The sequence below is a fragment of the Ptychodera flava genome, chromosome 22 (assembly GCF_041260155.1).
Source record: "Ptychodera flava strain L36383 chromosome 22, AS_Pfla_20210202, whole genome shotgun sequence".
NCBI classification, from domain to species: Eukaryota; Metazoa; Hemichordata; class Enteropneusta; family Ptychoderidae; genus Ptychodera; species Ptychodera flava.
The window spans coordinates 3,394,514-3,413,089 of record NC_091949.1 but is presented as its reverse complement, the minus strand read 5'-3'; the positions used below and the strand labels follow the sequence as shown (position 1 = coordinate 3,413,089).

General features: G+C 36.9%; 1 protein-coding gene across 4 annotated transcripts in view; it reads left to right on the top strand.

The window, feature by feature from the left end:
* Positions 1 to 18,576, top strand: part of LOC139122468 (H/ACA ribonucleoprotein complex non-core subunit NAF1-like) — a 70,475-nt gene that overhangs the window by 13,212 nt on the left and 38,687 nt on the right. For all 4 annotated transcript variants that reach the window (XM_070687864.1, XM_070687862.1, XM_070687861.1 and 1 more), the window contains exons 2-4: positions 2,832 to 3,773; positions 3,972 to 4,236; positions 18,275 to 18,368. In XM_070687864.1, the coding sequence (XP_070543965.1) occupies positions 2,935 to 3,773; positions 3,972 to 4,236; positions 18,275 to 18,368 (1,198 nt within the window). In that variant the 5' untranslated portion in view covers positions 2,832 to 2,934. The remainder of the gene's footprint in view (positions 1 to 2,831; positions 3,774 to 3,971; positions 4,237 to 18,274; positions 18,369 to 18,576) is intronic.

The window sequence follows — 18,576 nt, the reverse complement described above, 5'->3', positions numbered from 1 at the left end:
AAAAGGGCATAAAAGTGCACGTCCCCTGGGGCAAACAACGCCCGTGACCTCGTCATTTTCTGGACACAACCTCATCAGCGGTTGCCCCTCTATACGGGCATGCAAAAATTTTTGAAGTCTAACACGTATATGGTCGGTAATCGTACCCCGAAAATGCGGTATTTTCCCGCCAAATGCCTGGCAGGAAAGCGTGCAGGAGAGCCTATCTTCTGTAGACACGGAAAAGGGGGCCGGTTTTGACCGACTTGGCAGGATAACGGACAGGGGCGCTCGGCAGGAAAAGGGTTAATCAACGGAATCTCCCCACACTTCAATCTGCCTCTAAAAGTTAAAGATTATTTTTGTAACATGTCATGATGAAAAGATGATAAATGTATTGTACTGTTACTTTTACGAGAAATAAATTTTTATTTACTATGGTGTTATACGCCATTTTCACTGTATTCAAGTGCCAACTGTCGGAATTCCTTAGTAAGGCTTCACCTATGATGATATAAAGTTTTTGTGTTGAGGAAGTTAGGGGGTATTGCTTTGGGGTCGCGTCATACAGCATGGTACAGGACAATTGTAATGAGCTACTGCTATGAACATATTGGGTTTTCAACCCCAGCCTGAATTCAACTTCAGGATTTCAAACCTGATGTTTCAGAAGAATGATATTTAAAAGGGAAAGGGAATGAAAGAATTACGAGTAATATTCAAGCATCATCCCCCAAGAAGGGGCAGTGCTTCAGGAGACAAAGCGGATGACTGGAAACAGTTCATCTGTCATTATCAACTTAAAATGGAGTGTCTGTCAATAAGCTAAGTAGTACATATTAAACACATTTTAATGTTCTTTGGTCACTAATTGCTCTCAATGCATGCAGACATAAAACATAAATGTATGCTAATATTTTTGGGTACGTTGTACATACGCTCAAGGGTTAATATTTTCCTGTAGTTACAACTCAACTGGTGGAAAACTAATTAGAAACCACAGATTGCCTGTGGTTGTTTGTGTTATGGTGTCAATGGGCTAGACTAGCTGTAAGCTATTTCCTGACTCCCCATTTACCCTCTACTTTGTTATTTTCTCCCTCTCGAGTTCATGTGTTATGTACATGTAAAGTTCTGCCTTTCCAAATCGGTTAAATAAACCAATTACTTATGTATGCTCTTTCCAAAGCCTCCAAGCAGTGAAATCGCAGCATAAAACAAGTATAACTGCATCAATGAAATTGATTGTTACAGGATAATCTGATGTAATTCTTTCCTGCCAAGTCCATATTTCACCACCAGGTCAAGATGATTAAAATTAATGAAACACAACGTATTCCATATGATGTATTTTAACATAATACTGTACATTTGAAGGCTGTTGAAAACATAATACTGTAAACTTGAATTTTTTTGGACAAAAGATGCTATAACATACCAAGCCAAGCGGGTGAAAATACGTCATGTTTTGGCTCAATACCGCTTTTTACTGACTTGGCTGATGGGAAGTAATACAGTTATTACTGTCTGGCAGGAAAAGGGGTAATTCTGCACTTGGTAGAAAGTAACGAATTTCATCTATTGCCATTGTATTTTACTTATTTTTCAATTTAGTGGTGAAAGTGCAAAGTATTCTTTTGACACAACACATCTAGCTGTTTTGCTATTGCAATAAAATTCAAGAAGAAAATAAACTTACAGCACAGACGTCTATGTAATAAGGTTTACGGTACTTTGACATACCCATATTTTGTCTGAAAGAAATTACTGCAAATTGCTCGGGTGAGAAATTTATCCATGGTCAATAAAACTTGATATAATCTAGGTACACAGAGTTTTGAAAGTAGCAGTTTAAACATCTAGACCAAAATATGCCCTTGTAACTCAGCTTACACAAGCAATGATCTATTGTATCTGTCATGATGCGATTTTTAGTTGTGTGAAAGTCAATCAATCTTTTTCTTGAACTCTTTGACACGACTGTTGGAACCCAGAGCACACATTTCAATCAATGTATGGAATTTTTCCTGTGCTGTGCCTTGATGACAGGTGAAATGAGTCGATGCAATGAAACTAAACATGCATAATAAAAGGTTCTTATGTAGGTTGATCAAGCAAATTTTATGTTTTGAATGCCTCTTTGATGTCATCTAATTAACAAGAATAATAAATAAACATTTTGTAAAATAAAAAAGGTGATCACGGCAAACCTTTCCAGTGGTTAAGAAAAATCACACACACTCGGGTTTTGAATGGTATAATATGCCTTATCGGAGTCTCGCTCCAAATCATTGGTACATCCATACTACCTTCAGACAGGCATGTACTGTATGATATATCTATGTTGTTAACAATACTCTCTTAGAGAACCCCTAAAACACTGAAAAAATCTAAGTATGCTTTGGGGAGAAGAATGGGAAACAATAGTTGACATTAAAATCACAAATAAAATAATAAATAAAATCATCTCATGTCATGGTTACTGGCTCTTTAACTGGCTCTTTGGAGTAAGGGGACTGTCAGCATATGTTTCTTCAGTTTGTGTCTTTTTCAGATTTGATATTACATGTACTTAAAGACTGTTTATAGTTCAAAGATTTTTATTTGTAACATACATGTACAACTGTGTTAAAAATATTTCTCAGTGTCAAGTTATTTTCAAAATGTCAATTCAGTGAAAGCATGATGTCTGTCTAGTTTCAGTTATTTTTCCAGAACAATTTCAAACAAGGCTATTTTTGTATTTGATGTGAGTACCATGTAGCAGGTGTAAAATGTACTGATGAAGGGCTTTTTTCTAAAAGTGTACCACAAAGGATTCTGTTACAAATATGATAATGGTTTTGTTGCAGGGAAGATCCCAAGTGGAACCACTCAAGTGAATATTATCTCCGTGTAAAGCTGTGTTGGAAGTCATTTTGAAAGACCTTTGAAAAAGTAGACTTGATTTCCAAAATGTCTGGAATAACTCTCGTAAGTTACAGTAGTGATGAAGAAGTAGAATGTGATGGTGAGGATGACGCCAAACAAGTTAACATGAATGAACATATTTGTAAAATTATTGATACATCCAGTACGTCAAGTCAGTCTCAGGAAATAATCTTTGAGAGACTTCATCATGAAAGTAATGATTGCATAACATCTCTGACAGCTACTCCGGATACCAAAGTGGAAGAAAGTAATGATTGTATAACATCTCCGAATGCTACTCAGAATATCAAAGTCGAAGAAAGTAATGATTTCATAACATCTCTTACTGCTACTCATAATGTCAGCGTTGATAATGTTAACAATGTCCCTGACAATGACACAGAAATGTGTGCTACTGATGTGCAAAGCGCTCTGCCAGAAACTGAAAATATCTCAGCAAGCCCTGATGTGAACAAAGAAGATGATACATGCACTGAAAATCCTCAGTGTGCGATACTGGGACTGACACAAAGTCCCAGTCAGCAAGATGAGATAATTGAATGGACAGAGACTCAGAGCACCTCACACCCTGTCAGTGAAGACCAAAATGTGATCCAACAGGAAACAGTGGAGAAGAATGCTGTTGTAGAATCAACTGAAAGTGTTGTGAGTGATCATCAGAAACCTGCTACGAATGATGCTGTAACAACTATATCCACAATAAATGTTATCTCTGGACAGGAAACATCAATATCAATCAGTCCTCTTAGAAGTCCTTTAAAATCTGAACAGGACCCATCTTCTTCTCATGATCAACTTTCGAAATCTGATATTAATCCTGTAGATGTCATAATATCTGAAGCCAATAAGAATCAACCGATGAGGTGAGTATCTACACACATTTGCATTAGCATATTGTAACTTTTAATAACAGCTTGTTTCTTAGAGCCTAACAATAGAGTAGAGCTCATATAAAAGTCCAAGCTGTGTTGAGTCTTTAAATGAGTTGCACATTGTGTATGGTAAAATTGATGTACTAATAATTTTTCAAACATAATTTTTCAATCACATGATGCTGCTAGTGATACTGCTATGGATGGCGCCAGTGATGATGATGACGATGACAGTGACAGTGATAGTAGCTGTAGTGAGGAAAGTGATGATGATGATGATAGTAGTAGCTGCAGTGACGAAAGTGATGATGATGATGAAGACGATGATGACGACAGCGACGATCATGATGATGATGATGAAGGGAGAGAGAGTGATGAGGCTGTGGATTGCACTGCTAGAAAGTCTTGTCATCCACCTCCTCCATTGAGAACTGCATCTGAACACTTAATGGAGGTGAGAAACTGTTTCTGAATTTCCATTGCACACAAACTACTTTACCAGCTGAAAATATACCAGACCTGAATTTCCATTGCAATTTATTCGTGGCCTTTAAGTGCAAAGGAAACAATAACGGTCCAAGGATGCCAGTCCCTCTCTTTCTAGGGTCTATGATTCACTTACAATGTCTCTCTGTGAAAAAACATTTTGTAGTTTTGTCACCTAAGGTACACATTCCATGTTCAATGTGACTGTCAGTACAATCAGAACTCTGACAAAAACAAACAAAGACACATTCTTAAGGTCTTTGTTTGATCTGTAGTCTGTAAAATCATGTTTACAGTCTATGTTTTCAGGGGCCTTTAAGTGTTCAATTTTTTGTTAAAATACACCATACAGGACATGTTGTGTTTAACCAACTTGATGGTGAAATATAAACTTGACACATACATGGCATTCAGCCGCTGTTGCAACTCATTTCTCTTTGGCGTACATGTTACTCGTTTTGCTGAAATCACTAGCATTTATCTGTTATGATTTCAACAGCCAGACCTAAGTCTCAGAAGATGCTTAACTTTCTCAGCATTACTCTCTCAATATGTTATGTGTAAGCATCACCCAGAGTAATACTGAGTCAAAATACCTCAGCTTGCTACACCATTGACCCCAGAAAAACATTTCTCTGGGGTCTACAGTTAAACTGGCATACACACAACATGTGATAATAGAGCAAACTCTTTAGCTTAGTGGTTTTAGTAGCTGAGTTCTTCACTAGGTGAATGGTTACTGCAGGTTGTGAGTTGGAAACTGATATAGAAACTATTGAATCTTTTCCAGTACAAAGTAAAACTTCAGTATATGAACACATGGATCACATACAAAGCTAGTGTTTTAGAAATTTAATTATACATGCTGACATCTCCCTAAGTAATGTGGAAGTATGGAGCAAACAATACTTGGTAAGCAAAGCTGAAGAATGACATGTTAACATATGTATCATTAAAATACAAGTGACATTTACATCTTGAGTTGAATGTGTCTTTAACTACAATGTATGCTGTTTAACTTTAAGTACTAACCCTTTCCTGCCAAGTCGGTGAAAATCCGATGAAATTCGGTGTAGCTAGAAGCTGAGCAGCCACGGCCGTTATCCTCCTAAGGCGGTGGAAATCGGGCTCCTTTTGGTACCCCCTTTCCTGCCTAGTCGACGGAACTACGTGTAGCAAACCCTTGCTCACGCTAGGGGTCGTTCGAGGACAGGTTTGGGCGAGGAACGGCGTTTGCTCTCGAAATGGTTCACAGGGAGTCCAAGGACAGGGAAAGGTGCAGAAACCTGTCCGCCAGTCCCCACACCCGAGGGGGGCTGGTTTTTTTTTAACGCTTTTTAGCGGACTTGGCAGGATAGCATGGTGACGTTTTCTGGCGGAGTTGGACGCACTTGGCTGCCTGGCACTATACAGATTGCTGCCGAACTTGACCAACTCGGCAATGCTAATCTAGAAGGCTACCTCTTGCAAGCGACTTGGCAGATATGCCGATGGTGCGAGACGAAAGTCACTTATTCAGTTGTGCGTGACTGAAAATGAGAACGTATTTTTGACGGGATGGCTCGACTTGTTCCTCCCATGGAACGGATATGAACGACTCGGAAATACCATTACAAACTGGTGTCCGACGTACTAAGCTGGGCTTCAGCTCTGCAAGTTCAAGCCAGGCAACGTCCTTCACTGCCTTGGCCGTGCCATTCAATGGACGTAGCTTTGGATTTTTTATTTATTCCACCGACCGTCCGAAGTACTGGCTCTGGTTTGCAGGCAAACGTATCCTCTTGCGGATGCATTGGTAACTACGTACGCTGTTTGCGTACAGAGAATTCAAAAGGGCACATGAGGTCAATATGCTACATGTACGGGGATAACGTCTGCATTTAGCAGGGACTGCTTTTGTTATGCAAACCAGCTAGCAGTACAATATGGCTGCCAGCATGTGGACACGTCGATGGCTAGAACAATGGAAGCATATTGCGTTGCACCCGTGCATCGCAAAAGTGAACTGAAGACTTGGGGGTAGTGACTGGTTATCACTGGTTAGCTGCAGCCCAAGCCATGTCGGTACAAACCCGTACCTGACTGAGGACCACTCGATTAAGTCAGTAATGAACGGTAACACTCGTAAGCCAACTCCCAACTGAGCTGGCAAAACTACGTAAAGCTGTGCTTCAATGGCTCAGCCATGTCGTTAATACAACGGCAAAAACGTAGTTTTTGTGCTACACTGCCAAGTCGTTGGAGGTACGTATTCAATTGCCCCTACCCTGGGGAAACAGGACAGGTTTGACGGTGCTTCTGCACCCCTAGCACGACCCTCAGGGCCTCTGACTAACAGACGAGTGAGGTGATGTTTGTGCCTAGCGGACGTGCGTAATACTGAAGGAGTTTATTTCCGAAAAAATAAACATGAAACGGCAATAAAATGACGCACTCCCAGGGGCAAACAAAGCCGGTGACCTCAATTTTTTTCTGCAGCAACCCTTGAGCTCCTTCCCCTGTCTATGGGCATGTAGAAATTATCGAAGTCTAACACGTATAAGTACGGCTAAAACTACCTGAAAATGGGCGATTTCTGCCAAAATGGCTGGCAGGATAACATGCAGGAGAGCCAATCTTTTGCAGGCACATATTATGGGCGGTTTTCTTTCTACTGACTTGGGAGAATAACGGACAAGGGCGCTCGGCAGGAAAAGGGTTAAAATACTGAAGTACATGGTAGTCAATACTCTTTCAATTTTTCTGTCTTTCGTTAGTATCTGAATACATTCAAAGTCCTCACCATATTTGTTGGGTGGTTGTGAAGATAGAAAGTGAGAGGCTGAATTTCACCATTTCTTGTCACTTGCATTTCCTTTGTGTATCACCAATAAGGTGGAGCTGCATGTTGCCAATATTTCTCATCTGAGATGACTAGGAGACCCCCTCATAGTTGTGTACACAGCTATGCAGGTAACATGCAAACAGGGGGTTTGCATCTACACATAGAAAAATTGTTTTTTACAAGGTCTGATTTTGTACCATGTCTGCACTCATTATGAACATTTCATTATCCTTTTCCAGCCATAAATTTTTTGTACATGTATATTCATGAGGTTAAGCACACTTCCCCTGCTGATGTGCAGTGTGCTCGGAACATTAAACCTTTAATGAGGAACTACCTTGTACCCATCCAACTTTTCTAAAACATGTCATCAATTCGTGCTTTCCACTTTGATGTTTTCATTGTCAGGTTTCTGCCTCCTTGGTCTTCTGTAATCTGGTTATATGATGCAATCATGGATGTTGCAAGTCTGTGGACGTTGCAAGTCTGTCAATATTTTCACTCTGCAAACAATTTTTACAGATTAATATATATGTACATTTATTGCAATATAAAATAAGTGAAATTGTTTATGTATATGAGTTGTGAGTACACTACCGGTACAATACAATCGAAATTTCTTATGATAGTATTTTACAATCTCAAAGGTATACAGTCACCTGTAATCTAAATATGCCCATATATGGACAAAGGGGCGTTCTTTGGTATTCAAAGTGCCCATGTGAGGGTGCTGTTTTTAAAAAGCGGCCACCCACTTAAAATCTGTGATTGGTTAGATTTTCTCTTTCAATGGTTACTGTGCCAAAATTGGAACAGGTGACAGTATACCTTTAACCAAGATCAATGCGTCACTGGTATATCGCTTTGAGGTTAGTTTCTTATATACTGTATTACACTACAGTGTAGTTGGTAATTTACAATTTATGACTTAGTGTACAATCCAATCTAGACATGCCATATCACTCTGTAATTTGTACTTGCACTGGTAATGTCGGTAGTACCAACTGCATCTGGACTTTCAGATCAAATTGCCAGATACATGTACATGTAGGCTCCCATGATCCACTGTAGCATCCAAATGTTGCATGACACTCTGCGTGGTTACTCTACTCACCAAACACAATCCTAATGTTTTTAGCTTCTATAGACTATATTCTATAGAAGCTATTGGGATGGGTATCCTTCCGGCGTCCGTCTGTCAGTCTGTATGTATGTATGTATGTATGTATGTATGTATGTATGTATGTATGTATGTATGTATGTATGTATGTATGTCCGTTTGTGAGGCGTCCGTCCACTCAAATATCTTGAGAACCGCAGTACTTACTGATTTGATATTTGTTGTGTAGATGAAAAATATGATTTTGAGAAACTTTTTTTTTTAATTTTTTGATATTGTTGAAAATAGGCAAATTAATGCCAAAAAAGGTGTTTTTGGTAAAAAATCTTCTTCTTTATAACCGCTGGTCAGACAGCTTTGTTATTTGGTATACAGGTCCCTAGGGATAACCCAACTTAGATTTGTTCAAATTGTGATGAAATATGCAAATGTGTATTTTTAAGGAATTTTTTTGTCATTTTTGGTCAAAGTTTGACTTACATTGTATGTAATTCTTGTACTGTATAAACCCTATCAATTCACCCAGAAAAAAATAATTAATATGATTTTAAATAATTGAATTAATTAGGAAATCATCAAAGCCAAAATAATTTTAGTGTGGAATTATCAGAAAGTTCAACTTTTTTTGACAGTTCATAGTGAATTGAGGATTAAAACATGTAAAGGCAACTTTCCTGAATCCCAACTTTGATATATTCTGAACCACCATTTATGTTATCTAAAAGAAATTGCTCATAATAGTTCGTCATGATAGGGTGGTCAAATAAATAGAGATAGAGAAAGTTCTAATTTCCATTTATGGTTGACTTGGTAAGGATAAAATAAGATTACTTTTGAGGAAAAAAATAGAGTGGTCAATTAAAAGAGTGGTCAAAGTGATAGGGTTTTTATGGTAAAGCTGGGCTGTAAGATTCCTCATGTGCTATTTATAGCAATTATGCAATCTGTGTAAACAGTGCAATGAAAGTGTAACATGATTCCTAATAATGCTTTTGATGACCTTGAACTTCTTAAGTTTCAAACATTTGTCTCTTCAGTGTGCTTTCTCTGAGTACGTACAGTCTCAACTGATTCAACAGAACTTACTTACAATGTTAATTTGAAAGTTAAAATGTGCTTGGTTAATAGGATGAAAATACTGATATATAATTAAAAGATAACCAGCTCAAGATTCTTTATAACCTGACAGATATGCTGTTTTTTTATGACGTAAATCTTGATTTGAGCAAGTCTTGTTTACTTTAATTAGAATGTAATTAACTCTCGTTTATTTGCTATTATAGACTAATATAGTCTGATGAAATATGCAAATCTGTATTTTTACGGAATTTTTCTCCGTTTTTGGTCAGGCCATCCTGAAATGAGCTATCAAAGATATCCACCTTTTTCATCAATACATGTGTCACAAAAGGTTATTCTCTATATAACACAGCAGAGCTCTGTCAACTGTTGAGTCGCTTGTTTTTTTCAAAACCGCTGGTCAGACTGCTTTAATATTTGGTTTACATGTCCCTAGGATGACCTTAGTGAGATAATTTCATACAGTCAGGAAATACTTAATTTTGTATCCATGTCTATAGTAGCTTCAGGGACTTTGGCCCTATGTTTTAAGTTATTTGTTAGTCTTTCTTTGTTTAGGTGTATGTTATTATGTGTAGATTTGATCAGAACTCATGTTGTTTGAAGAGGTCATGTAAGAACGTGCTTGGTTATTGAACTACTTCTAAGTCGGAAAATCGGTCAAGTAGTTAGTAAGTTGACATAATTGCTTCACAGTTTGGTGCAGTAGGTTTTAGTTTGAAAACCAAGTGAAAGAAATGAAAATTATGTAATGTTTATAACACATGTAGTTATTTCACGGTCATTTTCCAATGACTTGGTAGAGATTGACAATGTTATTGAAGTAGTTGGATCACTACCTGGAATACCTCTTGTCTGATTTACCCATCATTCCTTCTTTCTCTGATGTACATCTTTGCAGGCTTCACGTACCAATAGAAATGTGTTCTTGTCTCAGCACCTGTAAATATACAGACAATGCATACTCAATAATATCACATATTATCTTTGCTTTGCACAAAATAAAAGATTTATTAATGAGGGATTTATGACTTACAGGCAATTGCAGTGTTTGATAAATTTCACCATATTTAGTAACCTTGTACATCCAGATTGACCAATCAAGATCTCTCTTTGTCAGCATGCATACAAATGTTGTCAATAATATTTCTGAATGAAGACACAGCATCATTGCCAGTGAGTTGTATTTGGCTTTGTTTTCAGTTTTATAATTCTATAATTTCATGCGAATTTGAGTTTCCTACAGCGGTGTACTGTTATCAAAATTATCCAACCTGTAATTGACAAACAGTTTGCCATTCAGAAGCCGAAAGTACTGAATACCATGTCAACTGATGCTGTACAGTATAATTGCTGTTACACAGACAGTGAAGACGTCCAGCATTGCCAGTCATGTTCGTTCACTCACATTTCAGTTTATCCTCTGCAACACCACTTGTGCAACAACATTGTTTACTGATGACCAAGTATACAGAAACATTCATCTGTTGGTTGAAAATAATGGGCAGCATCTTCGGTGTTGCTCAGGACCACTCTTTGCCAGAAAGAAGTCAGCAATTTCTACCAAGACATCATTTGAAAATTTCTGCTGTCTCCCATCCAACTGTCTTGAGATCAGCATTCATGTCTGCCATTGTTGTAGTGTAGTTGATGAAGTCACTTAAGTATTGTTTCCTGTTTGGCACTGATTCCATTCACAAAATAGCCTATGGTGTTTCTGAAAACCAAACAGAAATTTCTCTGTGTGTTGAAGGCATAGTCAAATTGGTATGACAAACTGGCAACAAATTCTTACAAATATGGAGCAAAGCACCCAGCTAGAAACAAAACTTTTCGAACAAAATTTTGGAAAATGGACATTGAGAGAACAGATAATTAAATTCTATTCATATTTACAAAAATGCATTCCATAATTTTGCCACACCACTGAAGAGAAAAACAACATCACATTGCAAAATAATCCCAATCATAACCATCCGTATTCCATAACACTAGGTCAAAATTCGTAATACACTAGTTATAAACATAGACACAAAACAGCACAGAACAGACAGTAAAGCACCGGTACACACAACAAAGTCAAATTCATGAAGAAAGATATAAGGACCTCTGGCCAAAAGGCCAAGAAGTGATGTCAGGTGTTTCAAAAATAGTAACTTATATCTTTCATCATGATTCAGTCTGAATGTTTAACAATTTTGATTCTCAGAATACTATGTTTTATGGCAAAATCTGATTTTATCATTTCCGTCATCCCACAAGGCCAAAATGTATTCACAATGCAGGTTTAGATTGTGAAATCAAAGAAGAGCCATAGGTCCAGCCTTACTTTAGTTTGAAAGTTTGCTTTGTCTTTTCTGAGTCTATACTGGGAGTATTGAAAAGCTTTGGATTTAGTCTTCTCTGTACATCAGTCAGATTACACTGATTCTTCATGGTATCATTACACAACCTTGCTGAGGAAATTTCATAATGCACAATTTCCACAAGGGCGCCCTCTGTCAGACTGTGTGTGTTGCTCAAACATCAACCAGGAAGACTTTTGCCAGGTAGTACATCACCGATAAAGAAGACATTCAAGCAAACTATAAACAGAATGAAAAAGTACCGAAAGAAATAGTTGAATTACAGTTCATTTGTGGTGTTCCAGGACAAAGCAACATCAGGAATTCTAAATATCTTGTAAATTTGTAAGAAGTTCCAAGCACATAGATTTCAAGCTGAGTAATGCTAGAGACAAGAAACAAGAAAGGAATCACAAATGTATGAACCATCATACAAAATATTCAAATCAGCAAAACTGCAAGCAATAAGAGCAGTCCTCTTTTCTCTCCCAGAGTTTTGACAGACAAAATGAACAAAGCAATGATGATCTTGCAATTTAATTTATGAACTTCAAAAAGAAATTCCTCAGGGAACTTTAGAACAAAAAACAGTTATTCCATTTGTAGAAGATTGCATAATCAAGCCTCCATTGCATCATTACTGATGCTGTAAATTAATCACTTTCTGTAGAACACTGATCAGAGTGAATTTAATGGTAATTTTCTCCACAGCTACAACCATATTGTATTATATGTGACCCATGACTTCATTTTTGTAAGTAATAGTTAGGGACTGGTCAGTTTCTTCAGCCTGGGGGGGGGGGGGCGGTGGATTCATGGGGGGGTCACCCCTGTTTTTGACTTTGGTGATAGGGGGGTCACCATGTTTTTGAAATGCCCAATAGGGGGGGTCAGTGTGTTTTTGAATTTTGAAACCGGCTCATCATTGCCTAAAATGCTAGTGTCAGCCAGAAATTTCATCATTCAGTTGTATTTTTCGGCGCGCCCTTTGGGCGCGTAACTTTAATAATCAGTCATATTTTTCAGCACGCCCAACTTTAACATATCAAGCATACATACATCAGAGATATCTGTGTGTTCAATATTTTTCAGTGTGCTCTTCAAGCTCATTACTTTAATATATCAGACATTTTTCAGTATGCCCTTCAGGTGAATGATTTTAATATACAAGGATATATATCAGAGATATCAGGATGTTTCATATTTTTCGGAGCGCCCTTTGGGCGCTATACTTTAATAAATCAGAGACGTCGGCAAAAAATAATCCACCCCCCCAGGCTGAAGAAACTGACCAGTCCCTTATGGTATGCTATTTATATTGCAAATGAAAGGTTTTTAAATTTCCATGGTATGAAACGCTTGCATACCTGGAATACGTTATGGGTAAGTTTTGTGTAAGTTAAGAGCACACTGAAGCATGCTGGTATACATTTTAGCATATCGAGGTTGTCAAAAAACTTTTGTGCACGCACAAAACTTTTGACATATGCCAGCATATGCCTCATACATCCCGCACGCGTGGGCTGTAAGTTGTAGGTAGGTTATGCGCTCATTGACACACTTTCACACATGTTACTTGTAATACTCATAAGTTGAAATGTGTCGAGATAATTGTCTAGCATACCCAAAACGTATTTTTAACCTATGAATACGTTATAAATACGCTGTGAAAATGCCCAAAATTGAAAAATACATCGTTCAACGTTTTAGAGAAATTTTGATATGTCTGCATACGCTGGCTAAATCGTCAAGGCGTGACAGGGCCCTAAGGTTTTGAAACATCAATAAATGGTTTGGGAACCCTTGAGAAATTGCTGCTGTGCCCTAATTTGATTGTGTTGATATACCAAGGGAACCTTGGAAAATGAAGTGATGCATATTCTAAAATATAACCCTGAAATGCTTTAATATCAATTATTCATCGCCATGGACATAAGTAACTATTGCCTATTCAAATCTGTTCAGACAGAATTAATCAACAGTCAGCAGAGACTGTTTTTCCCCTTAGATTTGCCAACAAAGGGATTGACAAAATTGACATCAGCAATATTGTACACAACAAGAAAGTTGTGGATAAGGCCAGAAAGAGTAAATTAATTGTTCGTAGGAACTGGCGCTTCTACTTAAGCCAATTTTGAAATATTTTTAATAATTGCAGCAAAATATACACTTCCACATCATAATTATTTTAGTTCAGGAATTCAAATGAAACTTTTGTACAGAGTTCAGTCAGGGTGACTATGAATGGCATCAGTATTTTTACATGGTATATTACATTGGGTGTTGATTTTCAGCAGTAATATTCTCGGTTTATAAAGGTTAGTGCCTCATGATTATCAATTTGACCACCAGTATTCGACATAATGGCCCTTCAACAGACATTGCTCAGTGTTATTCTGAATGGTACATTCAGGGATTTGTTCAAGAAGTTATTGACAAAAGGTGTGTCAGTTTGAATGAGAAGCACATTGAAAACGTACAAAATAATCACTGTGCCAATGAAAAAACACATGACTGTGTCAATGTCAAAGCTCAGTAGGTATGCATCTTCAGTGAATTTAACATGAAGTTTGTCATATCCAATGAGTTTTCACAGGTGGTGTGTGTAGGCTTTCAATGATCAGATGAATGAAAAATGTCACTGTAAAAATTAAACGGTGTAAATTTTAGACCCCACATTGAGAACGTAGCAATACTGCAATTGTTTTACTGTAAGAGCATTTATGTTGTGCATATTGTCATTTTGTTTCTTCCTGAACCATGTGGAAATGCTCAGGATTTGTTTTGTCAACAGTGCATGCATATGTATATGTAATGCCTCCATTATTGTGGACAGTTTGTAAAATCTGGACTCAAAGTCATTAGTAACAGTGTAACCAGTGGAAGATTTTGCTTGTTAGCTAAATTTGTTAAGTTTAACTCGCCACCTCTGTAGCGTGGCAAAACAATCACAGGAACAATTTTCTTTTCTCAGCCTTAAAGTACCATGTAGTTTAAAATTCTAGACCTATTCAAAGATCATAGGAAGGAATTATTAATTACAGTAGGATCTTGAAAGAACTAAACATTGGAAACAACTTCCATGCATGTAATAGTACTTTTGATTGCATGTCATCTCTCTTTTGTTACAAACCTTATGGTCATATAGTAACAGGTGAGCCGAAAATCTATCACAATTCTAAACTTCAGCAGTTCCTGTTTTTCCCAAAATATTGTGATCCACCAAATGTACTACAATTTTAAAATCAGGCAAACTATGGGCATTCCCATGAATGCTGCTTAGGCTTATGAAAAGAAGATTATGGAATCATTTGTCAGTTTGAAATAACTTTAGCATCATGTTATCACATGATGTCAAGTTAAGCTACATGATGTATAGTGAATTCCTAAAATAAGAACCCCTATGGGAAACATTTCATACCTGGTGTACAACCAAATGCTTTGCACAAGTTTTGACCACAATTTTGTCAACTACATGTATTAAATCTGGTCTAGGGTGCTATTGTAACAAAGTTATGAAACTTGTAAGATCAATCAAATGTGAATAGTAGAGGATTCAAAAGAAAGATTACATCTTTTTTAGCTCGGCTGTCAGAGACGCGGAGCTTATCCGATAGGCTGATTGTCCGTCGTCGTCCGTCCGTCCGTCCGTCAACAATGGTCTTCTTCTCTGAAACCGCAAGTCAGATTTCTTTGAAATTTGGTATTGAGGTTCATAGGAGTGACTTCACTCAAGTTTGTTCAAATTGTGGTGAAATTTGCATAATTGTATTTTTAGGGCAATTTTTCCTGTTTTTGGTCAAGAAATCTTCTTCTCTGAAACTTCAAATCAGATTAATTTGAAACTTGGTATAGAGGTTCCAGAGGTAACCTCAGTCAAGTTTGTTCAAATTGTGGTGAAATTTGCATAATTGTATATTTTGGGGCAATTTTCCTGTTTTTGGTAAAAAAAATCATCTTCTCTGAAAGCGCATGTCGGATTGATTTAAAACTTGGTATTTTGAGGTTCCTAGGGGTGATCTCCATCAGATTTGTTCAAATTGTGGTGAAATTTTTTTTAGGCAAATTTTGCTGTTTTTTGGTCAAAAAATTATAGTTTCTAAATTTCTTATATAGGCCTAAATGCTTTCAGTTTTATTATATGCAGCTTTCTATTTGACCTTAATTTTGTTCATTGAAATTATGGTAACATTTATATTGTATGAATTTTCGTGCACATATTGCTGTAAATCATTTTTCACCATTCTTCGCTTCTATGTCAACAACAAACCTAATACGCTGATAATTACTGCCAAATTTACATATTTACTACGTTTTGCTATTATTACAATAATTTAAACAAAATCATTTTTGCCCAGTTCAAGTTCAATATCCCTCATTGTCATCCACTTAACTATCACAGCGGAGCTATATCGGCCGCTAGGCTGCTTGTTTTGAACCAACAGTGGTGTGTACAGTTCAAGATACACATTTCGTTTTCAACATTGTACACAACCATCACACAAAACTTACAGACCAGGTGCTATCTCCAGTGAAGAAAGCCTTCCTTCACTGCAGTCATACACGTTGCTATGGATACATTGCCAAACACAACTTTGGATATTTTATATTACAACAATGATTACAAATACAAATCCAGTGATAATGAAGTAATTAAGATGGCAAGTTTCCTGAGTGACAAAACTTATTCATCAAATTTGCTAGCCTGACATTCAGGCAAACTATGGGCATTCCCATGGACACAAACTGTGCACCACTTCTTGCAGACTTATTCCTGTATTCATGTTAGGCAAAGTAGAGTTCATGTAGTCTCTTAACAAATTGAATATGATATAAAAGGATTTCTAAGTGTTTTATAACACTCATAGATATGTTAATGATCTCATAAACTTAAACAATCCTGGTTACCCAATTATCTCCCCATATCTGTCCAGATGACTCTGAAATACAGCATGTACAGATCAAGATAAATTTTTCAAAATTAGACAAAAATAATTTGTATACCAAACTGTATGATAAAAGGGATGATTTCAATTTTGAAATCGTAATTAAACTTTCCTGTTTTTTCACGCAATACACCATCTGTTCAAGCCTATGGCCCATACATTCCAAACTCCTTAGATACAGTAGAACTTTCAACTCATAACAAAATATTGAGTGAGACATAGCTTATTGGTTCAAAGCTGTTGAAGGAAGGATTCTAAGTAGATTAGTTAGATCATTGAAGAAGTTCTATGGAGATGCTGTATTGAAATATGATACATCTTTGTCTCATATGATGAGTGACAGCATTCCAGGCTCTGACTCACAACAGTAATTTTAGTGGCTTGCTTGGACTTTGGTCAGCATTTGCAATGAAATCAGTCACTAATTTGCAAATTTGTTACACTTTTGTCTATCAAAATACATGGTTACATACGTAACTGGTACACACAATCATTAGGTTTGACAATCAGATCCAAATTAAAAATCTGCAACCTGCAAAGATAAAAACTAAAGAAGACCCTATTCCAATCCAAAAGTTCTATTAACCATTGATGGGCATTATAAATATGTTACCAGTCATTGCGGAGGGGAGGAGATTCTTCGAAATGTCACTGTAGAACAATACATACTGTGTGGTCTGATATGAATGCTAATTTCTGTGAACCAGCAGCACTTCCATTATGAATGCCTTTTCAAAATTTATCCATTCTCAGAGTCCAACACCGTCTTTGTGGTCAGGAATTACCTTTTGGCAATAATAGTGCATTACCTGCACTTGCTTTCATCCTCATTCTGACAGGCGTATCACTTCTCCATCTGCCGAGTCAGTAAAAAGTGGTAATAAGCCAAAATGATACATATTTTCAGCTACATGTATCATTTGTTACATGTATATCAGGTTATGTCCGCATAAATCATATGTACAGAATCTCTGATTTCAAGATTGTCCAAATGTTCAAGTCTTTGTTAAAATGCAATATATTTGAGAGTATGACTCACTGGTTTGCAGCTCACTATTCACACACTGAGCTAACGTTGCAGTGATTTCTGTCTGTCTGCACAATATCTCAAGAACGTCTGATAGCATTGGAATGAAATCTGGTATATAGTTTCTGTTTGGGAATAACAGTAACTGATTAGTTTTTAATGGCTGTGGCTTGCATATTTTGTGCTTATTTGCATAATTAATGACTTTAGAAAAAAAGCGGATATACATTTTGAGAACAACAGTGCAAAATTTGATGAGAATTGCTACAATTGTTGATCACACAAGGATATATGAGCAGTGAAAGAAGTTGAGATATTTAGACTTAATCTATGGTGAATAATGTTCATGATGTTGATCATAATAGTTTCAATGATGTTGCAAACTTGGCAAAAGTTTCAATTTACAGACAACTGTTTTATATTGACACTAAAACATGAGAGCATGTTCGGTTTATATCTGGTCATCCAACTTGACCTGATGATGAAATATGAACTTGTACAGGATAAGGGGTAATGAACTGTCATGTCATGATAAGAAATTCTTTTCAACCAAGAGGAACAGTAAGTATAGGATGAATATGAACTTAATATCATTGCAAACAATGTGAGATATCTTTTGGCTTACAAATACATATTTTAAGAAAGATTGTAATGTTTCTTCCAGGATCTACCCAAAATTGAGGAAGTGGACGTCAAACTGCCGGATGAAATTCAATTGAGTGAAGTAGGCTCTGTTACGAGTATTATTGGTCAGCTAGGTAAGTATCCCAACACCAAAGCCACAAAAAGGCAAAAACTGATTTTGGTATATCTTTAGGCCAAAAAAAAATAAATTGTGCTGTTCCGATAACATGGTTTTCAAAAATAGGGTAGGTAGGACAGCAGTGATCTTTTTTTTTCAAAATATTTTTATTTTTAAGTATACATTTTTCAGGGGTTTAGGGCAGTCAAGCACTGGCCACAACA